Source organism: Geotrypetes seraphini, chromosome 10 (genome assembly GCF_902459505.1).
Source record: "Geotrypetes seraphini chromosome 10, aGeoSer1.1, whole genome shotgun sequence".
Lineage (NCBI taxonomy): Eukaryota > Metazoa > Chordata > Amphibia > Gymnophiona > Dermophiidae > Geotrypetes > Geotrypetes seraphini.
Window position 1 is genome coordinate 136,038,811 of NC_047093.1, and position 18,044 is coordinate 136,056,854.

Below are 18,044 nucleotides of genomic sequence, written 5' to 3' on the forward strand. Positions count from 1 at the left end.
GCGGGGTCATTGTTGTCCAAAAGGGTTCCCAAGTATGTTGAAAGACCCTGCCTTGGAGAGAAGCAAAGTCCAACACATCCCTCCGTTCCCACATCAATAGGGTAATCATCCGACATCGCCAAAGAGAGTAGTCGGGAGCAGTATCTTCAAGCCAGTTCAGCAAAATACTCCCACTGGCTGCTTCTAAATTAGTGGTGGCAGGGGATTTCAATGCTGTTATGGATCCTTTAATAGATAAAAAACCATGTAAAAATATAAAATCTTTAGGGTTAGATAATTTGGTTAATTCATGTGATTTGAAAGATATTTGGCGTATTCTTCATTTTAATGATCGGGAATTTTCCTTTTGTTCACCGGTTCATAAATCTTTTTCAAGAATTGATTATATTTTTATTTCTACGCAAATAGTTCAACAAGTAATTACTGCTGTCATAGATCCAATTATTATATCTGATCATGCAGGAGTATGGATTGAGTTGCATCTAGATCAACAAGAATTTCATAGACCTATTTGGTAATTTGATAATGCATTGCTTGTGGATGCAAAATTTCTTGAAGATTTTAAATTACAAATTTTTGATTTTTTTTTAAGTTTAATTTAACTGAAGATGTTTCAAATGAAAATGTATGGGATGCTTTTAAGGCTACCATGAGAGGCTTTATAATTTCCTATTCTGCTCATGTTAGAAAACAATTTAAAATGCAATATGTTGAATTGGAAAAGGAAATTAAATTATTAGAATCCAAATTAATTGCTAATTGGGAGCATGATACTTTGCAGGCTCTTTTAAAAGCAAAGGGAAAATATGAGTTATCTTCAAAATTAATTAGGAAAGATTTGTTTTTCAAACAAGCTATGTATTATGGAAATTCCAATAAGGCTGGAAGATTATTGGCAAATTACCTTAAAGCTAAGAAAAGAAAGAATAATATTGTTGCAATTAAAGATAGTAAAGGAATTATTCATAATCAAATTGGAGATATTTTAAGTCAATTTTTACAATATTATAAAGACCTATATTCTTCTGAGCCTTATGTAGATAGGAAAAAGGATGGATTGGAATTTTTAAATTTAATTATTGGACCGAAGGTTCCTAATCATATAAAATGGAGTTTAGATGAGCCCATATCTCTAAAAGAAGTAGAAACAGCATTGAAGTCTCTTAGAGTTGGATCCGCTCCAGGTGGGGATGGTTTTACTGTTGAATTTTATAAATAATTTCAAATTCTTCTTTTACCTCATTTATTAAATTTATATCAGTCACAACTTATTAAAGGTTGTATTAAAGGTACTATGGCGGAATCATTGACTATTGTGTTGGAAAAAAAAAAATTTAAAGAAAAGATTAGCCAAAGGTAAGAACCTAATTTTTTGTTCCAGACCAAGAGATAGTGCCTGATTCCAACAGCCCTGGATAGAGCAAGTGGATGTTTCAGTTTTCTGGGGTTTTTAGGTTCAACGTTTCGCTGGGGTGGGGCTTTATTTCTCATTTGTTTATTCTGCTGTTTCCTTCTCGATTATTCAGATCTATTTCCAGCTGCACCGTGCTCTGAAGATGACGGTAGAATCTGTTGAAGCCCTTGGAGACATGAAATTTCAGTGGGATTCAGATGTGTGGACCAAATACGCAGAGAGTTTTGGTGAGTGGAAGAATGGCTATTACAAGTGCATAATGACCTAGATCAGGGATAGGCAATTCCGGTCCTCAAGAGCCACAGGCAGGTCAGGTTTTCAGGATATCCGCAATGAATATGTATGAGATAGAGTTGCATGCACTGCCTCCTTGAGATGCACTCTATCTCATGCATATTTATTGTGGATATGCTGAAAACCTGACCTGCCTGTGGCTCTTGAGGACCGGAATTGCCTACCCCTGACCTAGATCATGGCAGAAAATGTTAAAGGCGTTACGTTGTTAGTTTTTCTAATCGTATTGGTGAAGAAATTTGGAAAATGGGGATGGTTGAGGTTCTCTTTCAGAGCTAGTGTTGATTTTGTTTAATACTCAGATGGAAAAATACATTTCTTTAGCACCTCAACCAGACCGGTACAGTTCACTGATGGTAATAGCTCACCATGACCAGCAGGTGGAGACTGCCCCTAATATAACCAGTTTGTTCTCAGTCTCCAAGCAGGTGTGGTAAGGTGTTGCCAGTCTTCCCTTGGTTAGTGTAGGGCTGTTGGAAGTTGTTTAGTGGCCTTCTTGTCTCTGTCTTGTGCCAGACTGAGCTGGGAGGGTACACTTTTGGGGGGGGTCTGTCTGACTTCAGGGGTGTCTCATTTCCTCCACCTCCCCAAAATTTTTATATAGGTGCTTCAGCTGTGAGTCTTGCCACCGATACTGGCGAGGCATATGACTTAAAGAGCCATTGCAGTCTGTTCTGAAAAAGAAACCTGAGACAGTACCGGTCTGAAATGAGCCTTCAATTGACTGTTGTTTTTTTATTATTAACTGGCACTTTTCTTTTAGCTAGGTTGTGTATTGCGCAAAGAGCACTTTTTAAAGGAAAAAAACTGCTCATTCTTTAGCACTCTCCAGACCAGTAGAGGTTAATCTTTACAAATGGGTATATATCCAATCATGACCAGCAGGTGGAGACTGAAAACAAAACTGTGGGACAGTATATAATATACTCCCTTCTCTATTTACCTCAGTCTGCCGAATAGCCAAGCAGAACCAAGAACTGGAAAACAGAAAGAAAACAATACTCCGAACAGGAGTAACAATTAACATACCCAAATGCTGTTGGAAAATGCAGAGGAGAAATACCAGAAGGAAAATGTCCCCACAGCTCGCCAGCTAAGCCAGCCGAGCCACAGCCGCTGTTCTTTAATTCTCCCCGGCCCTAGAAAAATACTAGAACCCGCAGCAAAACACAAAAACTGCCCGCAAAACAGCCCCAACAACAACAACAACAGACAGGGTGGGGACCTCTACTGGTCTGGAGAAGCTAAAAGAAAGTAAATTAGCAGGTAAGAACCTAATTTCTCCTTCTTTAGCACTCTCCAGACCAGTAGAGGTTAATCTTTACAAATGGGACGTACCAAAGCAGTCCCTCTCACGGGCGGGACCCCCGCAGGGCCGATACCAGAACAAGCTCTCCGAACACCGCGTCCCGACGCGCCTGAACATCTACCCGATAATGTCTAACAAAGGAATGCAAGGAGGACCAAACCGCAGCCTTACAAATATCCACTGGAGGCACGAGCGACAACTCAGCCCAAGAAGCTGCCTGACCCCGAGTGGAATGAGCCTTGAGAAACTCCGGAACGGGCTTCTGTCTCAGAAGATAAGCGGAAGCAATTGTCTCCTTGATCCAGCGCGCAATAGTAGCCTTAGAAGCGCCAGCCCCCCAATGAGGACCCGCCAGAAGGACAAAGAGTTGATCGGATTTCAGGACTTCCTGGGTCCGCTGCACATAAGAGCGAAGGACCCGACCGACATCCAACTTGCGCAGCTGCCGTTGCTCAGAAGAGCCCTCCCGACTACCCAAGACTGGGAGGACCACCGATTGATTGACATGAAAAGGAGAAACTACTTTTGGCAGAAAGGAAGGAACAGTCCGCAAGACAACCCGCTCCCTAGAAAACTCCAAGAAGGGAGCCCTACAAGAGAAAGCCTGTAGCTCAAAAACACGCCTAGCGGAAGTAACGGCCACCAAAAAGACCGCCTTCAGAGTAAGATTTAAAAATTTAAATCTGACAAATCGCCAGGCCTGGACGGAATCCACCCTAGAGTATTGAAAGAACTAAAGGAGGAAATAGCGGAACTACTACAGCAGGTTTGCAGTGTGACGGATTTTAAGAGAAAATGGGATACTCGCGTGGGATCTTTAAGGGAGTAAACTCAGGGGGAAGGGATACTTGAAATGGGCAGAATTTGGTGGGCTATAGCCCTTTTCTGCCGCTTTTTTCTATGTTTCTATTCTCCTTCTGGGAGTGCTGTTGCAGTTATAGTTCTTAGTTCTGCTTGGTTATTCGTCCGACTGATTGTTTTTGGGACTGCAAAGCCCACTTGTACTACAGCCAGAAGTTTGTGTCTGTCTCACCACCTGCTGGTCGTGGTGAGTTATTACCCATCAGTTTCTGTGCGGGTCTGGAGGGACTAAAAGAAAGAAAAAAAGCAGGTAGGAACCTAATTTCTCCAAACCAAGGAGGCAGTGCATGCATATCTCTCAAAACTTGACTAGCTGGGGTGTCTTGAGGACCAGGGTTGGGAACCACTTGACTAAACAAAAGAATTTGCAGGGAAGACACCTTTTTAGCAGCATTCATTAATGTACTTTCTTGACATTTTGTGAACTTAGCTAGAGAATGTGTCCTTGCATGTTGAAACATGCTGTAAAGATCACTAAATTTTTTTCTATCCTTTAACAGGTAAAATAGTTTCAGAAAAATCAGGGGTAGTTCAGAATCTGTCTGGATCATCCACTCTACAGTCTGCTTCTGGCTTGCAGTCCGTGAACAAGAGGTCCCAGAACATGAACTCCACAGCAGGCTCCAAGCACTCCTCCACCTCCACCACTGCTCCCCAGGTACTGGTGCCTCTTAATCAACATCTGCCAGATGGGAGATGGGGATAAAATTGGCCTCTAGGTACTGCTCCCAGACCCTGGTATCCTCTGCCAGGATAGAAACCACTACTGCCCCTGTCACAGCCAGGAACTTCATTCAGCTCATATAGTTGGTGCAGCAAGGTGGCATCCTCCCATCATGGTACAACTAGTGCTCATGCTCCAGCTTAATGGTTCCTGTGTGGGTCCTCAGACATTTGTTACTGTAGAGGAAGCAACAGTGTGCTCTCAACCACAGTACATGGCTGTACTATTGTCCCACTCATGGTAGCTTTTTTGTGAAAGGGGCAAATAACCTGAGCGGCACACTAGTGGACTGATGAACCAACTGACATAAGAGCAAGTGCTAATTTGCCCAAGTTGGTTTGAATTATTTTAAAATTAAGTTTAAATTTTAAAATTGAATTATTTTACTATTTGGTTGAAAACCCTATCCATTTTCATACATGACTTATCTGTTCATGAGTGGCTGGTTGTACTTTTTTTTCCTCTTGTATCCATTTGACTTATATGCCCTTGTTCATAAACTCCACCTGCTTGGCATAGGGAACCCTTGAGATTTATTTATTGATTTACATTTTCCAGGTCATAGACTTCACGGAGGGGTCAAGCCATGCCTTTGGAGGTAAAATGTTTTGGTTTGTTGTTGTTGTTTTTAATCCATCCTATTCTGAGTTCTTCAGTGCATGCATGTATTGGAACATAAGAATTGCCATACTGAGACAGACCAAAGGTCCATCAAGCCCAGTATCCCGTTTCCAACAATGGCCAACCCAGACCCCAAATACCTAGCTAGATACATGTAATAAAACAGCTTCATTTACTACAGTTACTGAAAACAGAACTAGGGCTAAAAGAGGGAAGGGGCCAATATCCTCTACTATTCAATTTTGAGCTTGAAATCACTGTCCAGCATAGTCTGTATTTCTGCCCTAGGATTTAGCTTTCTTTTGAGTATTAGCTGAAGAGTTTAATTTAAAATTTGCCATTGTGCCTTTTGATGGCTCATATGTAGTCCTTTAATCTGTTTAAATGTTCCTGAGGCACACTGGAAGGTTAAGTAACGTCTGCTGTTCAGCCTTTTACTGGCCTTTCACAGTATTAATTGGCAGTACAAGATTAAAATTACAAAAAAAGCTCCCTTTGCAGACAACCAGTATATTAGTTGTTGACATCGGACGGAGCCAATGTGCCAGAGCTTTCCCCTAGCCAATTCATATCTTCTAGATACAGGCATGTGCAGGAGTGTTGCATCACAATGATTTGTGAGAAAGGTAAGAGCTGTACAGAAGATTGCTGTTAAATTGCACCAGTTTTGAATGTGGAAGCAGTGATGTTGCCTAGGGCAAAGAGATATAATAGTGGCATACAAATGGTAATGACCTGACCCATCATTGTGCTGCTGAAGGAGGCTATAGAAATGTCTCTGTTCTGAAGTGGGTTCTGCAACACTGATGGTATAAGGTGATTGCCCGTTAGGTCTTTCATGTCTTATTTTTCACATATGGGTGCTGATATTTTGTGCATAAAACTTTTTTGTTTTCTCCCTGACAGAAGGAGCATCTGGTTATGACCCAAATGTATCAGGACTGAAAAGGTAAAATGGACATTATTCATTCTTTAGAGGTAGTGGGGGAAAATCACTGGCTAGTAAGCTGCTGATATAGAACGTTCTACAAATAAGATACTGAGCACTTCATAAACTCCCATTATCTCTGGCTATAACATGTTGCATCACAATAGCCCACATCTCCTGATAGCATTTTGTCTGTCTTGAATATTCTGGTTGTTTTGTAGGCCTCGTAGCTCGGATGGGGATGTGAATGATATTTTGAAGAAAGTTCCCCGAGTCAGCCTGGAGCGCTTGGACGTGGACCTAACGCCAGACAGCCAGCCTCCTGTTTTTAAAGTGTTTCCTGGAAATACAACTGAAGATTTCAGCTTGATAGTCATAGAGCGAGGGAATATGCCAGAAGAGGCTGTGGTGAAGGTAGGAGGTGATGGAGGGTATGAGCACTTAGCGAAGAGGGAGCTGGGAAGTTGTGCTCAATATCTTTCATGTTCTGCCCACAGGAAGAGACCATGGAGACTATGATAATGCCACCTGGGGCTGAATCCTGCGAGGCAAAGCCTCTTCTCCTTGCACAAGACACTACCACAGAGAGCCTGATTACTGTTCCCCAAATGTTGGTGCCTCCAAATGTTGGTGCCACCAGCGAGGCTTCCACTCTAGAGTTCTCAACCACTCTGCCACCAGTAGCATCCTCTGGTGCTTTGAGCTGTAAAGTGTGCCAGAAAGATGGGGAGCTCCTGGCATGTAACCAGTGTGCCACACGCTTCCACACAGACTGCCACCTTCCTGTTGTGACAGAGCCTAACAGGTAAGACTGAAGCATAGAAAACTTGGGAAGGAACAGTCATTTGAATTGTTAATCTACTTTCCAGTGCAACAGGTGAGACATTCTAGACCAGTGTTCTTCAACCTTTTGACACCTATGGATCGGAAATAAAAAAATTATATTGTGGACCGGCACTGGTCCGCGGACCGGTAGTTGAAGAACACTGGGCTAAGTCGTGCTCATCTCCACCCAATCTCCGCTCCAGACCCCGCGCCCGTAATAGTACTAATTGTAACCATTTTTTCCATTCATTTTTTATATATATATATAATATATATAAATATAAAATATATATATATAAAATATATATATATAAAATTCCTGTGAGAGGAATTGGGGCAGGTTGAAAAGTGGGGGTTTGAGTGTTTTTCTAAATGTTTTCCTATGCTCCCCCTCCTGAAAAATCCTAAAATTGACTTTTTTTTAGGGTTTGGGAAATGTGATAAATATTGTGATTTTGGTGTGAATTTGACTATGGCCATCTTGGATTTTTTAGCAATCTTTTTTTTTTCTAAAGCTTCCTGCTTCATATGTGAAAATTTCACCTAAAAACTGGCTGGGAAGGAGTCCTTTGGCTCTCGTGGATTCTTACCAGGATTGCGCATATTTAGCATTTTTAGTGTGCTCTTGTGCTGGGGGGGTGGGCGCAGTGTCCAGCTTAGCCTCTCCCCTGCTGAAGCAGGTGACCAAGCGCTTAGCTAGCCTTGCAGGATGGCCTTGGTGACTCTTGAGACTCAGCTCTGCTGGTAAGTCCGTCCGCCAGGCCACTGTGGATCCTTTGCAGCTTAGGAAACGCAAATTTCTTTATTGTCCCTCCAGACTGCAGAGAAATGGGTGTGTTTACATTCCTCTGCCAGCATGTGGAGGCTGAGACACTGACTTTTGGCATCAGTCCCTTTTACATTCATTCTTTTCTCAGTCTCCAGCAGCTGGAGTGGTCTGTTTAGTGGCGTTACTCCTTTGGACATGTCTTCAGTTCACCCTGTCACTGTGCTTGCACTGTCTGACCCTGATCTGGAGGATCATGGTGCAGATGACTTGCTTGCTGACCTCCTTATTTGCAGATGCAGCACTTCCCAGGATGGGAGATCAGGGACTGTATACTGGGTCTTTGAGGTTTTTGGAGCATGGAAATACTCACAATTCTGCGCTTTATTTGTGTTCATGGCTTTGCCAGACCTTATTTCTGCATCTTTGAAGGAGTTCTTTTGATTACTCATCTGGCTCCGTCCACTTCTTACTCCTGGCTTTGTGGTGTGTGTTTAGTCTTCTACCTTCCCCTAGCACCCTGATATTTGTGTCCTGGTCTCGGAGCAAATGATGCACTGGCGGGTGCTCTGAAAATTGCTAGAGCTATGTCATGCTGGTATCCTTTGGCATAGGAGTGTCAGCAACTTTTGGATCAGTCCAGGGTGGATTCTTTGGTGGCAAAGGTGGATAAACATACCTCTCTCCCCAGTGTGAGTGATGCAGTGTTAGAGGTTATGTATGACTGCTGGGTGGATGTGGTCCTCAAATTGTGACACAGCTGCTTTAAGCATTAATTCTGCTCTGGCGAAGGCTTTGTCACTCTTGCCTGTCTTTCTTCAGTGCGCACACTGGAGAGAGGCGGTGGTTTCCCCACCTCAACCTTTTATAGCAGGGATATATATGGTGGATGCATTGTATAACCTTATGCGGGTTTGGCAAAGGTGTTGGAGAATTTGATCTCTTCCCACAGAAAGCTTTGGTTCAGACAGCGGACGGGTGTTTCCGCTTCCAAGGCTACTTTGGCTCGGCGTTATGGATTCTGGGATTAATCATTGCCCTTAGACTCTAAGCATGCACAGACCCTCCTAGGAATCTGGTCGTTCTAATTTCGGCTCACAGCGATTGTGACCGTATGCAAGTGCCATGTCGCAGATATTTTCAAAGGGCTACCGATGATGGTATAATAACTACAGGCATTCCCAGCATTCCATCTCCAGTTCTGCCCCCCTGCTGAAGAGGCAGAATGGTGCTTTGTCAAGAGATGCTCCTCTTCTTATAAGAGGCCGGCTCACTGTCTTCCCGCTTGAATGCGAATTTTGTCAGACAAGTGTGGACTCCTACAGGTCACCTGGTCAAGACGCTTAAGGATTCAGACCAGCGCTGGCAGGATATTCAATTATAGAGCCTGAGCTGCCTGAACATTTGGGCACAGGCAGATACTCTATATACTTTCTTGTGCCCAAGAAAGACTCAGAAGATTGGAGGACTATTCTGGATCTCCAGCTTGTGGATGCAGCTCTCAAGGTTCCACGCTTTCAAATGGAGGTCATGCATTCAGTCATTGCAGCAATGGCCCCAGGAGAATTTGCTTGCCTCTCTAGATCTCAGACACATATTTGCACATTTCCTTTATTCCGGCTTGCTGCAATTGTTTGTTTCATGTTCTGGGCCAGCATTACCAATTCTTGGCTCTGCCTTTTGGGCTGGTGACAATGTCCCGGACCTTCACCATGGTGATGATTAACATTGTGGCGTGCATTCAAAGAGAAAGGGTCTCCAGGATCGTCCTTACTTGAGGTGCTGGAGGACATGGGCTGGATTGTTAACTTCTGGAAGAGCCATCTGACGATCATGCAGTTGCTGGGATACCAAGGAGTTTTTCAACCATGCTGCAGGCCACGTCCATCTGCCAGATGCCTGCTGGTGGAACCTCTGTGCCCAGCTTTCTCCTCTTAAGTGGTTGGCTCTGTCGGCATGGAATTATAGAAACATAGAAATAGACGGCAGATAAGGGCCCATGGCCCATCTAGTCTGCCCACCTTAATGTCCCTCCCCTACCTTTGCCCTGTGAATAGATCCCATGTGCCGATCCCATTTGGCCTTAAAATTAGGCACGCTGCTGGCCTCAATCACCTGTAGTGGAAGACTATTCCAGCGATCAACCACTCTTTCAGTGAAAAAGAATTTCCTGGTGTCACCTCGTAGTTTCCCGCCCCTGATTTTCAACGGATGCCCTCTTGTTGTCGTGGGACCCTTGAAAAAGAAGATATCTTCCTCCGCCTCGATGCGGCCCGTAAGATACTTGAACGTCTCGATCATGTCCCCCCTCTCTCTGCGCTCCTCGAGCGAGTATAGCTGTAATTTGTCAAGCCGTTTTTCGTATGGTAGATCCTTGAGTCCCGAGACCATCCGGGTGGCCATTCTTTGCACCGACTCCAGTCTCAGCACATCCTTGCGATAATGCGGCCTCCAGAATTGCACACAGTATTCCAGGTGGGGCCTCACCATGTATCTATACAATGGCATAATGACTTCCGCCTTACGACTGACGAAACCCCTTCGTATGCAGCCCATGATTTGTCTTGCCTTGGACGAAGCCTGCTCCACTTGATTGGCAGACTTCATGTCCTCACTGACGATTACCCCCAAGTCTTGTTCTGCTACCGTTTTTGCTAGGATCTCGCCATTAAGGGTATAAGACTTGCATGGATTCTGGCTGCCCAGGTATTCCATTTCTGGGATACCTGGTTGCCACACTGGATGTGGTTCCTTGGGTTAGGGCGCACAGGCATCCTCTGCTGCATGCTTCACTCTCTGAACTATGCACAGGTATGCCTTATAGGCCTATCTTCTTTGTACTCTGGAAGCATGAGGAAGTGTGAATTGGTGATTTCCACAGTCGCTCCACGGGAGTGTTTCACTACACATTGCCTTTTGTATCGTGGTGATGTCAGATGCCAGCCTTCGGGGCTGGGGAGCCCTTTACAATCATTCTCTTGTTCAGGGAAGTTGGATACTCTCTCAGCAAAAATGGTCACTCAACCAGTTGGAGGACCAAGTGGTCAGCGTCTTACACATTGCCTTTTGTATCGTGGTGATGTCAGATGCCAGCCTTCGGGGCTGGGGAGCCCTTTACAATCATTCTCTTGTTCAGGGAAGTTGGATACTCTCTCAGCAAAAATGGTCACTCAACCAGTTGGAGGACCAAGTGGTCAGCGTCTTCTCCGGCAATGCGATGGCAGTAGCCTACGTCAATCATCAGGGAGGGACCAAGGCTCAGGAAGCCCGCTTTCTTGTTCTTTAGGTAGAACATCGCTTCCTAGAGCTGATGACAACGTATGTGGTGGAAATAGACAAATGTTTGAGCAGACTTCTTCAGCAGACAGATTCTGGTTCCGGATGAATGGGCCTTGTCCGCAGCAGCATGCTGAGCACTCGTGATGGGCTGGGGTCAGAATCACTTCAACCTCCTAGCCTTGGCAAGAATCAAGATGACGGATCACTAGTTCAGTCACAGATCCAAGCCCAGAAGAGAGAGGGACTCTATGCTCTGGAGCAGCTGTGGACTCAGGAGATTCTCCTGTATGTCTTTTCTCCTTGGCTGAGGTTTAACCAGATCAATTGATGGATCACAGCCCATCTGGGCCGTGGTGTTCTGGAGTGTCCAGTTTGTTCTTGTGGCCCGTGGTACGCAGATCTGATGCATCTGTGCAGGAGTTGCAGTCTTCAGCTGAATAACCATCCGGATCTCCTCCTGCTGAGTTCAGTGTCTGGAGATTCCAGGTCCATTTGCTTTTACAGCATGGCTCTTGAACTCGCAGCCTTAGAGCCCAGGGGATATTCTCTATGGTTGTAGATGCTCTTCTCAAGTCTTAAGAAGTCGTTCATGTTTTTGGTTTGTGCTAAGGTGAGGAAGGCCTTCCAGTGTTGGTGCGTCCAGGACCAGGTGGTGCTCCATCCTCACTGATTCTCACCTGCCTTCAGGCAGGGCTGGATAAAGGCTTCTCCATGGCTTCTCTTTGGGTCTAGGTGATCGGGCTCTCTCTCGTTTTTAGATCCCGGGAGCTTTGGTCCTTGTGGACGTTTCATCCTGATGTCGCTAATTTTCTGAAGGAGGCTCTTTGTGTCAGACCACTGGCTAAGCAACCTGTCCCTTTCTGAGATCTTAACCCTGTGCCTTCTAGCCTTTTGAGCCCCTTTGAAATACTTCCTTCTTGGACTTGACGCTCAATACTGTTTTCTGATGGCCATTCCTTCAGCATGCCATGTGTCAGAACTACAGGCTTTGTCTTGCTAAGCCCATTTCCTCCATAGTTTGGAGGTTGGGGTTTCCCTTCAGACGGTTCCCTCCTTCCTGTCAAAGACAGGCAGAGGAAGAACTGGACTGGAGACTAGAATGTCTCACTTATCTACTGGAAAGAGCTTACCAGGGTTAGTACATAATCTCTTTTTAGTGCACATGTAGAAATGTATTATGATTTTATTGGTAGTCATATACTAAGAAATGACTTTTGGAGTCATACTTTACATGGAGGAGGAAGTAATCGGAGTGAAGCAAGGATGATGATGATAATTTTATTCTTATATACCGCCAAAGCCATGATAGTTTGAGGCAGTTTACAGCAAGAGGTGCTGGACAATCAGCAAAATGGTCACAATATAGAGTCATCGAACACAAGCTTACAGAATGGAAGAAGTGAAAAATTATAAAATTCTTAGGTTACAAATCGATTAAACAAATTCATTTTTACTGATTTTCTAAAACTGAAGTAGGATGAGGAATGCATGATAATGTTACCCAGCCAATCGTTCCATTTACCTGCCTGGAAGGCAAGAGTTCTGTCCAGGGATCTTTTGTAGCGGCAGGCCTTTATTGTCGAATAGATGAACATATAAATTCTAATTGTGGACCTAATAGAACTAACCAGATTAAATTGAGAAACCAAGTACATAGGGGCCAGACCAAATATTGATTTATAACAGACAAAAAAATTTAAACAAAACTCGTGCTTCCAGGGGCAGCCAGTGAAGTTTTTGATAATAGGGACTTATGTGTTCCGATTTTTTTCAGCCCAAAAATCAGTCGAACTGCCGAATTTTGAAGACTTTGAAGGTTTTTTTTGAAGGTTCCCAAATAAATGATGTTGCAATAATCAAGCATGCTTAAGATGGAAGATTGAACCAATAAGCGGAATGATTCTGCATCAAAATATTTTCTGATGGCTCTGAGTTTCCATAATATCGAGAAGCATTTTCTAACCAATAAATTGGTGTGTACATTTAGAGTAAGGTGTCAGTCCAGAGTCACTCCCAGAATTTTTAAGGAAGTCAATAGGGAAGACTTGAACAGTCAAGAAAATCGATGTGTCTTTAATTTTATCATTCGGGCTTGCCAAGAAAAATTTGTGTTTTTCTGAGTTGAGTTTCCTTTTGAATTCAGTCATCCATAATTCAGTTTGCTTTAAAATGAATGACAGATGATTCTTTGTCTCAGAAGCAGGGACTTTAGATCATTTATTGTTCTATTGTCCATTTATTATGCTTTTTTGGGGCCAAATTTTTAGGTTTAATAAAATTTTTATTCATTTTTACATCTTACAAGTGTATCAATAAATTGACAATTGAAATTAAATACATTACTTGAATTTCTGTCATCTTTAACAATAATACTCAAAATTTAACCCCTTCCCTCCCACCCCTACCATAACATATATAATCAAATATATCTTATGAAATATTCTTTTTACTGATCTAAACATTTAATAAAATTCAGAATTCCCTCCCTCCCATCTCTTCACTTGAATTATACTATATAATGGAAAAATGGTATCTATTCATTACAATTTGTCAATGGCCCCCATATCTCTTTAAATTTTTTATAATTCCCTTTTTATATGACTATTGTTCTCTCCATCTTATAGATGTGACACAATGAGTTCCATTGTAATTAAGCTTGCTCCAGTTTTTCCAATTATGCGTGATATGTTGTATGGCGACTCCTGTCATAATCAATAAAATCTTGTTATTTGATGAAATTTGGCCCTTTGTTCTCATTGACATACCAAATAGAATTGTGTCATACAACAAAGCCACAGGATTCTCTAAAACAATTTATTTGGATCCAGATTGATTTCCAAAATGTCAAAATAAAGGGACAGTAATATAACAACAAATGATCTAATGTCCCAATCTCAAGATTACAATGCCAGCATCTATTAGACTTAGAGCTATTTAACTTCTGTAATCTAACTGGGGTCCAAAATGCTCTATGTAAAAGGAAAAACTAAGTTTGTCTCATAGATGCGGACACAGTACATCTCATTTTCCAAGACCAAATTCATGGCCATTGAGATGCCAAAATTAATTGTTTATTAGAAAACCCGGTGGCATTGACCTATGATACTATATTATTTGGTATGTCAATGAGAGCAAAAAGCCAAATATCATCTAAGAACAACAGACTTCTATTGATAATGACAGGAGTCGCCATACAACAAATTACGAGCAATTGGAAGAATTGGAGCCGGCTTAATTATAGCTTTTGGTGGAATTTATTGTGCCATATGTATAAAATGGAACGAACAGCCATCAAGAAAGGGAATTTTAAGAAATTTCAAGATACTTGGGAGCCATTAGCAAAGTATAGTGTCTAAGTACTATTTTCCCCTATAAACAAGCACATCCGGGAGGGGAAAGGGGGGAAATATGTTGGGATAATGAATTTAAATATAATGTACAGAGGTTTATTATATAAATTTTATATGTTGGGCATTATGATTGTTTAGGAGGGAGGGGGGACTAATTCTGAAATGGTTATTTTTTTTTTAAATAATTCTTTATTCGTTTTCAAATTAAACAAGTAGTGCACAAAAGAGTGTATTACAACAAATTATTCCAGAATAGCACTTAGATATCTGCCATATAAACATCTAGTAAAATCAATTACCCCCCCCCCCCCCACCACTAGATCATACTAGGTTGAACTTTAATTTTTGGTGGAATTCATTATGCCACATATATAGAATGGAAAGATCAATAGCGATACAAAATGGAAATTATAATAATTTTAGTAAAATTTGGGAGCCATTAACGTCTTTTTGTCATGATTAAATGCCATTTTTCTATTAGTCATACAACAAATAGTAATGGGAGGGATACAATATTATAAATGAAGAGATTTGAGGGAGGGTGGGGAGAGGCTTACATTTGTATGTTTAGATTATAATGATAAGATATGCAAGTGCTCTGATTAATTGTGTTTATTATGATACGTTGTACACTTGATGAAAGTTTTAAAAATGAATAAAGAATTAAAATTAAAAAAAACCCACCACCCACCCTTCATCATATTTTCAATAAAAATATACACATTATATATCATAGTATAACATAATATATAACATTATTTCCAACTCCCTCCCCCCTTTAGTGTGCTAAAAAAAGAAAACGAAAAGGAGACGAGAAGAAGTGCTGACTATTCACTACAATATTTTGCCAATGGCCCCCATATTTTTATAAATTTAGTATATGTCCCTCTTTGTACTGCTATTGCTCGTTCCATTTTAAATATATGGCATAATGTATTCCACCAAAATGTATAACTAAGGTTTCTGTGATTTTTTTCCAATTGTTGGTTATGTGTTGTATGGCAACCCCTGTCATAACTAATAAAAGCTTGTTGTTCTCTGATGATATGGTTATTAATGATATATTAAGTATGATATTGAAGTATAAAATGTTGTATTTATTCTAACACTTACTGTAAGTTTGAAAATAATAAAGAATTGGAAAAAAAATAAGTCAGGGTTGTAAGGGGAATAACTATAGTGATATCGTCTGCGTAGATGTAAAATTTAACTTGTGCATAGATGTTCACATGTTTTTCTTCTTATCTTCACAGCATGGAGTGGAAGTGTTTGCTTTGTCAGGATTTGCCAGTCCCAGAGCTGCCAGCCAGTACCGGCACCATCCTGCAAGCAGACTCAAGTTCTGAGAAGTTATCTCCAACCTTCCAAACGGTGCGTATAGAAATGGGTGCACTCATCTGCAAACCAGTGTGCTATGTTCGGTTGCCAGAGGGAGATCTAGAGTGTGCCTCCCTGTCCAAGGATCAATTTTTTTTATAAGTATTACTTTTTTGGATACTGTCAGATTCCTAATAACCACTGTCAAAAGCTTCTTGGCCATTGTCTGACTCTGTATGTCTTGAGCTGTATTGGTATAATGCTGTAATCACTGGGTGAAATGACCTGGGAGGGGGAGCAGTGTTCCCTCTAAGCGGGCGGGTGTTGTGAGCAAACTTTTTTCACTGTGAGCTAAAAATATCGGGCGCCAGCAAGTTATGAGCCAAATAAATATGTTGCTTTCTACCACAGAACTTCCTTACGTTTGTATGGAATCTATCCCCTTTCAACTTTAGAGAGTGCCCTCTCGTTCTCCCTGCCTTAGCTACTAAGTCTATTCCCTTCAGTACCTTGAATGTTTCTATCATGTCCCCTCTCAATCTCCTCTGCTCAAGGGAGAAGAGGCCCAGTTTCTCTAATCTTTCGCTGTACGGCAACTCCTCCAGCCCCTTAACCATTTTAGTTGCTCTTCTCTGGATCCTTTCGAGTAGTACCGTGTCCTTCTTAAAGTACCAGTGCTGGACGCAGTACTCCAGGTGAGGGCGTACCATGGCCCGGTACAGCAGCATGATAACCTTCTCTGTCTCTTCAGTCCAGCATCTGCCCCTTCCATTCACTGTCTGTCTTTCCCTGCCATCTCTCCTCCTGCCCCCCCCCCCACCCCCCAATTTGGTCTAGCATCCATCATCTTCCTTCTGTTCCCCTCATGGTCTGGCATCTCTATCCTTCCCTCCCCCCTGTGGTTTTTAGCATATCTCTCTTCTCATTTCCTCCACTCAGATCTGATCATTCTCTGCTCTCTCTTCCCTTTTCTTCTCTGGTCTTCCTTCTCTATTTTCTGCCTCCATCTAAATTAAATTCTTTCTTACTATTTAGTCCCGTTTCCCTCTTTTCACTGTGTCTACACACAGCTTGTCACCCCTTTCCCTCACCCCTCCATTATCTTACTATTTTCTTCCCCCTTTATTTATCTCCTCCTTCCATCCAGTATGTGTTCTTTCCCCACTTCCATTCAGCATCTGCTCTCCCTTCTCAACTGACATCCATCTGCCTTCTGCTCTCTCTGCCTTCTGCTCTCTCTCCCTTCTTCTCACTTCCATCATCTGTCCCCTTCTCTCTCTCTCTCATCTCCTCCATTCCATCATCTGCCCCTTCTCTCTCTCTCTCTCTCTCCCCCCCCCCCCCAACTTCCATCATCTGCCCCCCTTCCCCTCACCTTTGTGGGTCACTTTCTTTCCCCTGAGGGTGGCTCATGTCACAGGGGAAGCTTTGGCCGAGCAGAACCGCTTGATTGACAGTGGAACTTACTTGATTGATGTCGATGATGGGGCCCGTTGCCGTTTGAAGGAAAAAAAAAAAGGTGGAAAAAAGGAACCTGTAAAGGCGAGAGGAAGGGAAACCTCCAGGACAGCTGCTTTTTGCCCTCCTTCAGCGGCCCAAGAGTTCAGACCAGCAGCGGCAGCTCTGTATGCTTTTAACTTCGGCACAGAGCTGCCCCTAATCAATAGTTTAGCGCGGTTTCATGAGGCAGCCTCGGGGCCTTTGATAGCCGGCCCGCTTCGATGATGCGATGTGGGCCGGCCTAGCAAAGGCCCCGAGGCTGCCTTATGAAACCGCGCTAAACTATTGATTAGGGGCAGCTCTGTGCCGAAGTTAAAAGCATACACAGCTGCCGCTGCTGGTCTGGAGGTGCGGAGACAAGGCAGGAGGCAAACGCGGTGGAAGGCAGGAGTCCCGGCGAAGGCAGGAGTCCCGGCACAGCGACTGCAACAGGAAGTTGCAAGTCAGCTGACGCCGGCCTTTCGTTGCGGCGGGGACCGAATCCTTCGCGGACCGGCAAGATTTTGTTTGCGGACCGGCGGTTGAAGAACTGTGCTCTACACTGTGTGCGCTGTGACGAGAAACTTGTGCGCTGCGAGGTAATATTTTGTGCGTCAGCGCACCCCAGCGCAGCTTAGCGGGAACACTGAGGGGGAGTATTAAATACGAGGATCACTTCATAAATAATGCACACTATTTTTTATTTTTTTTTGTTTACGTTTGTTTATTTTCAAGTATTTCCTTACAATCCTTCAATATAGTCTCCCTGCTTTGGAATGACTGAGTCCCAACGTCCAGAAGCTTCATTATTCCATCCAAGACAGCGTTTTTGTTCAGTTGCCCAATGTCTGGACTGTAGGGAGCATGAGGTTTTTCA

The 18,044-nt window shown here is 42.9% G+C and overlaps 1 protein-coding gene across 1 annotated transcript in view; it reads left to right on the top strand.

Annotated features, from left to right (window-relative positions):
• TRIM28 (tripartite motif containing 28) overlaps window positions 1-18,044 on the top strand; it is a 79,226-nt gene that overhangs the window by 34,654 nt on the left and 26,528 nt on the right. Inside the window, exons 8-14 of the mRNA XM_033960694.1 lie at window positions 1,527-1,641; window positions 4,379-4,536; window positions 5,161-5,200; window positions 6,130-6,172; window positions 6,373-6,565; window positions 6,649-6,956; window positions 15,625-15,742. Coding sequence (XP_033816585.1) covers window positions 1,527-1,641; window positions 4,379-4,536; window positions 5,161-5,200; window positions 6,130-6,172; window positions 6,373-6,565; window positions 6,649-6,956; window positions 15,625-15,742 — 975 coding nt within the window. The remainder of the gene's footprint in view (window positions 1-1,526; window positions 1,642-4,378; window positions 4,537-5,160; window positions 5,201-6,129; window positions 6,173-6,372; window positions 6,566-6,648; window positions 6,957-15,624; window positions 15,743-18,044) is intronic.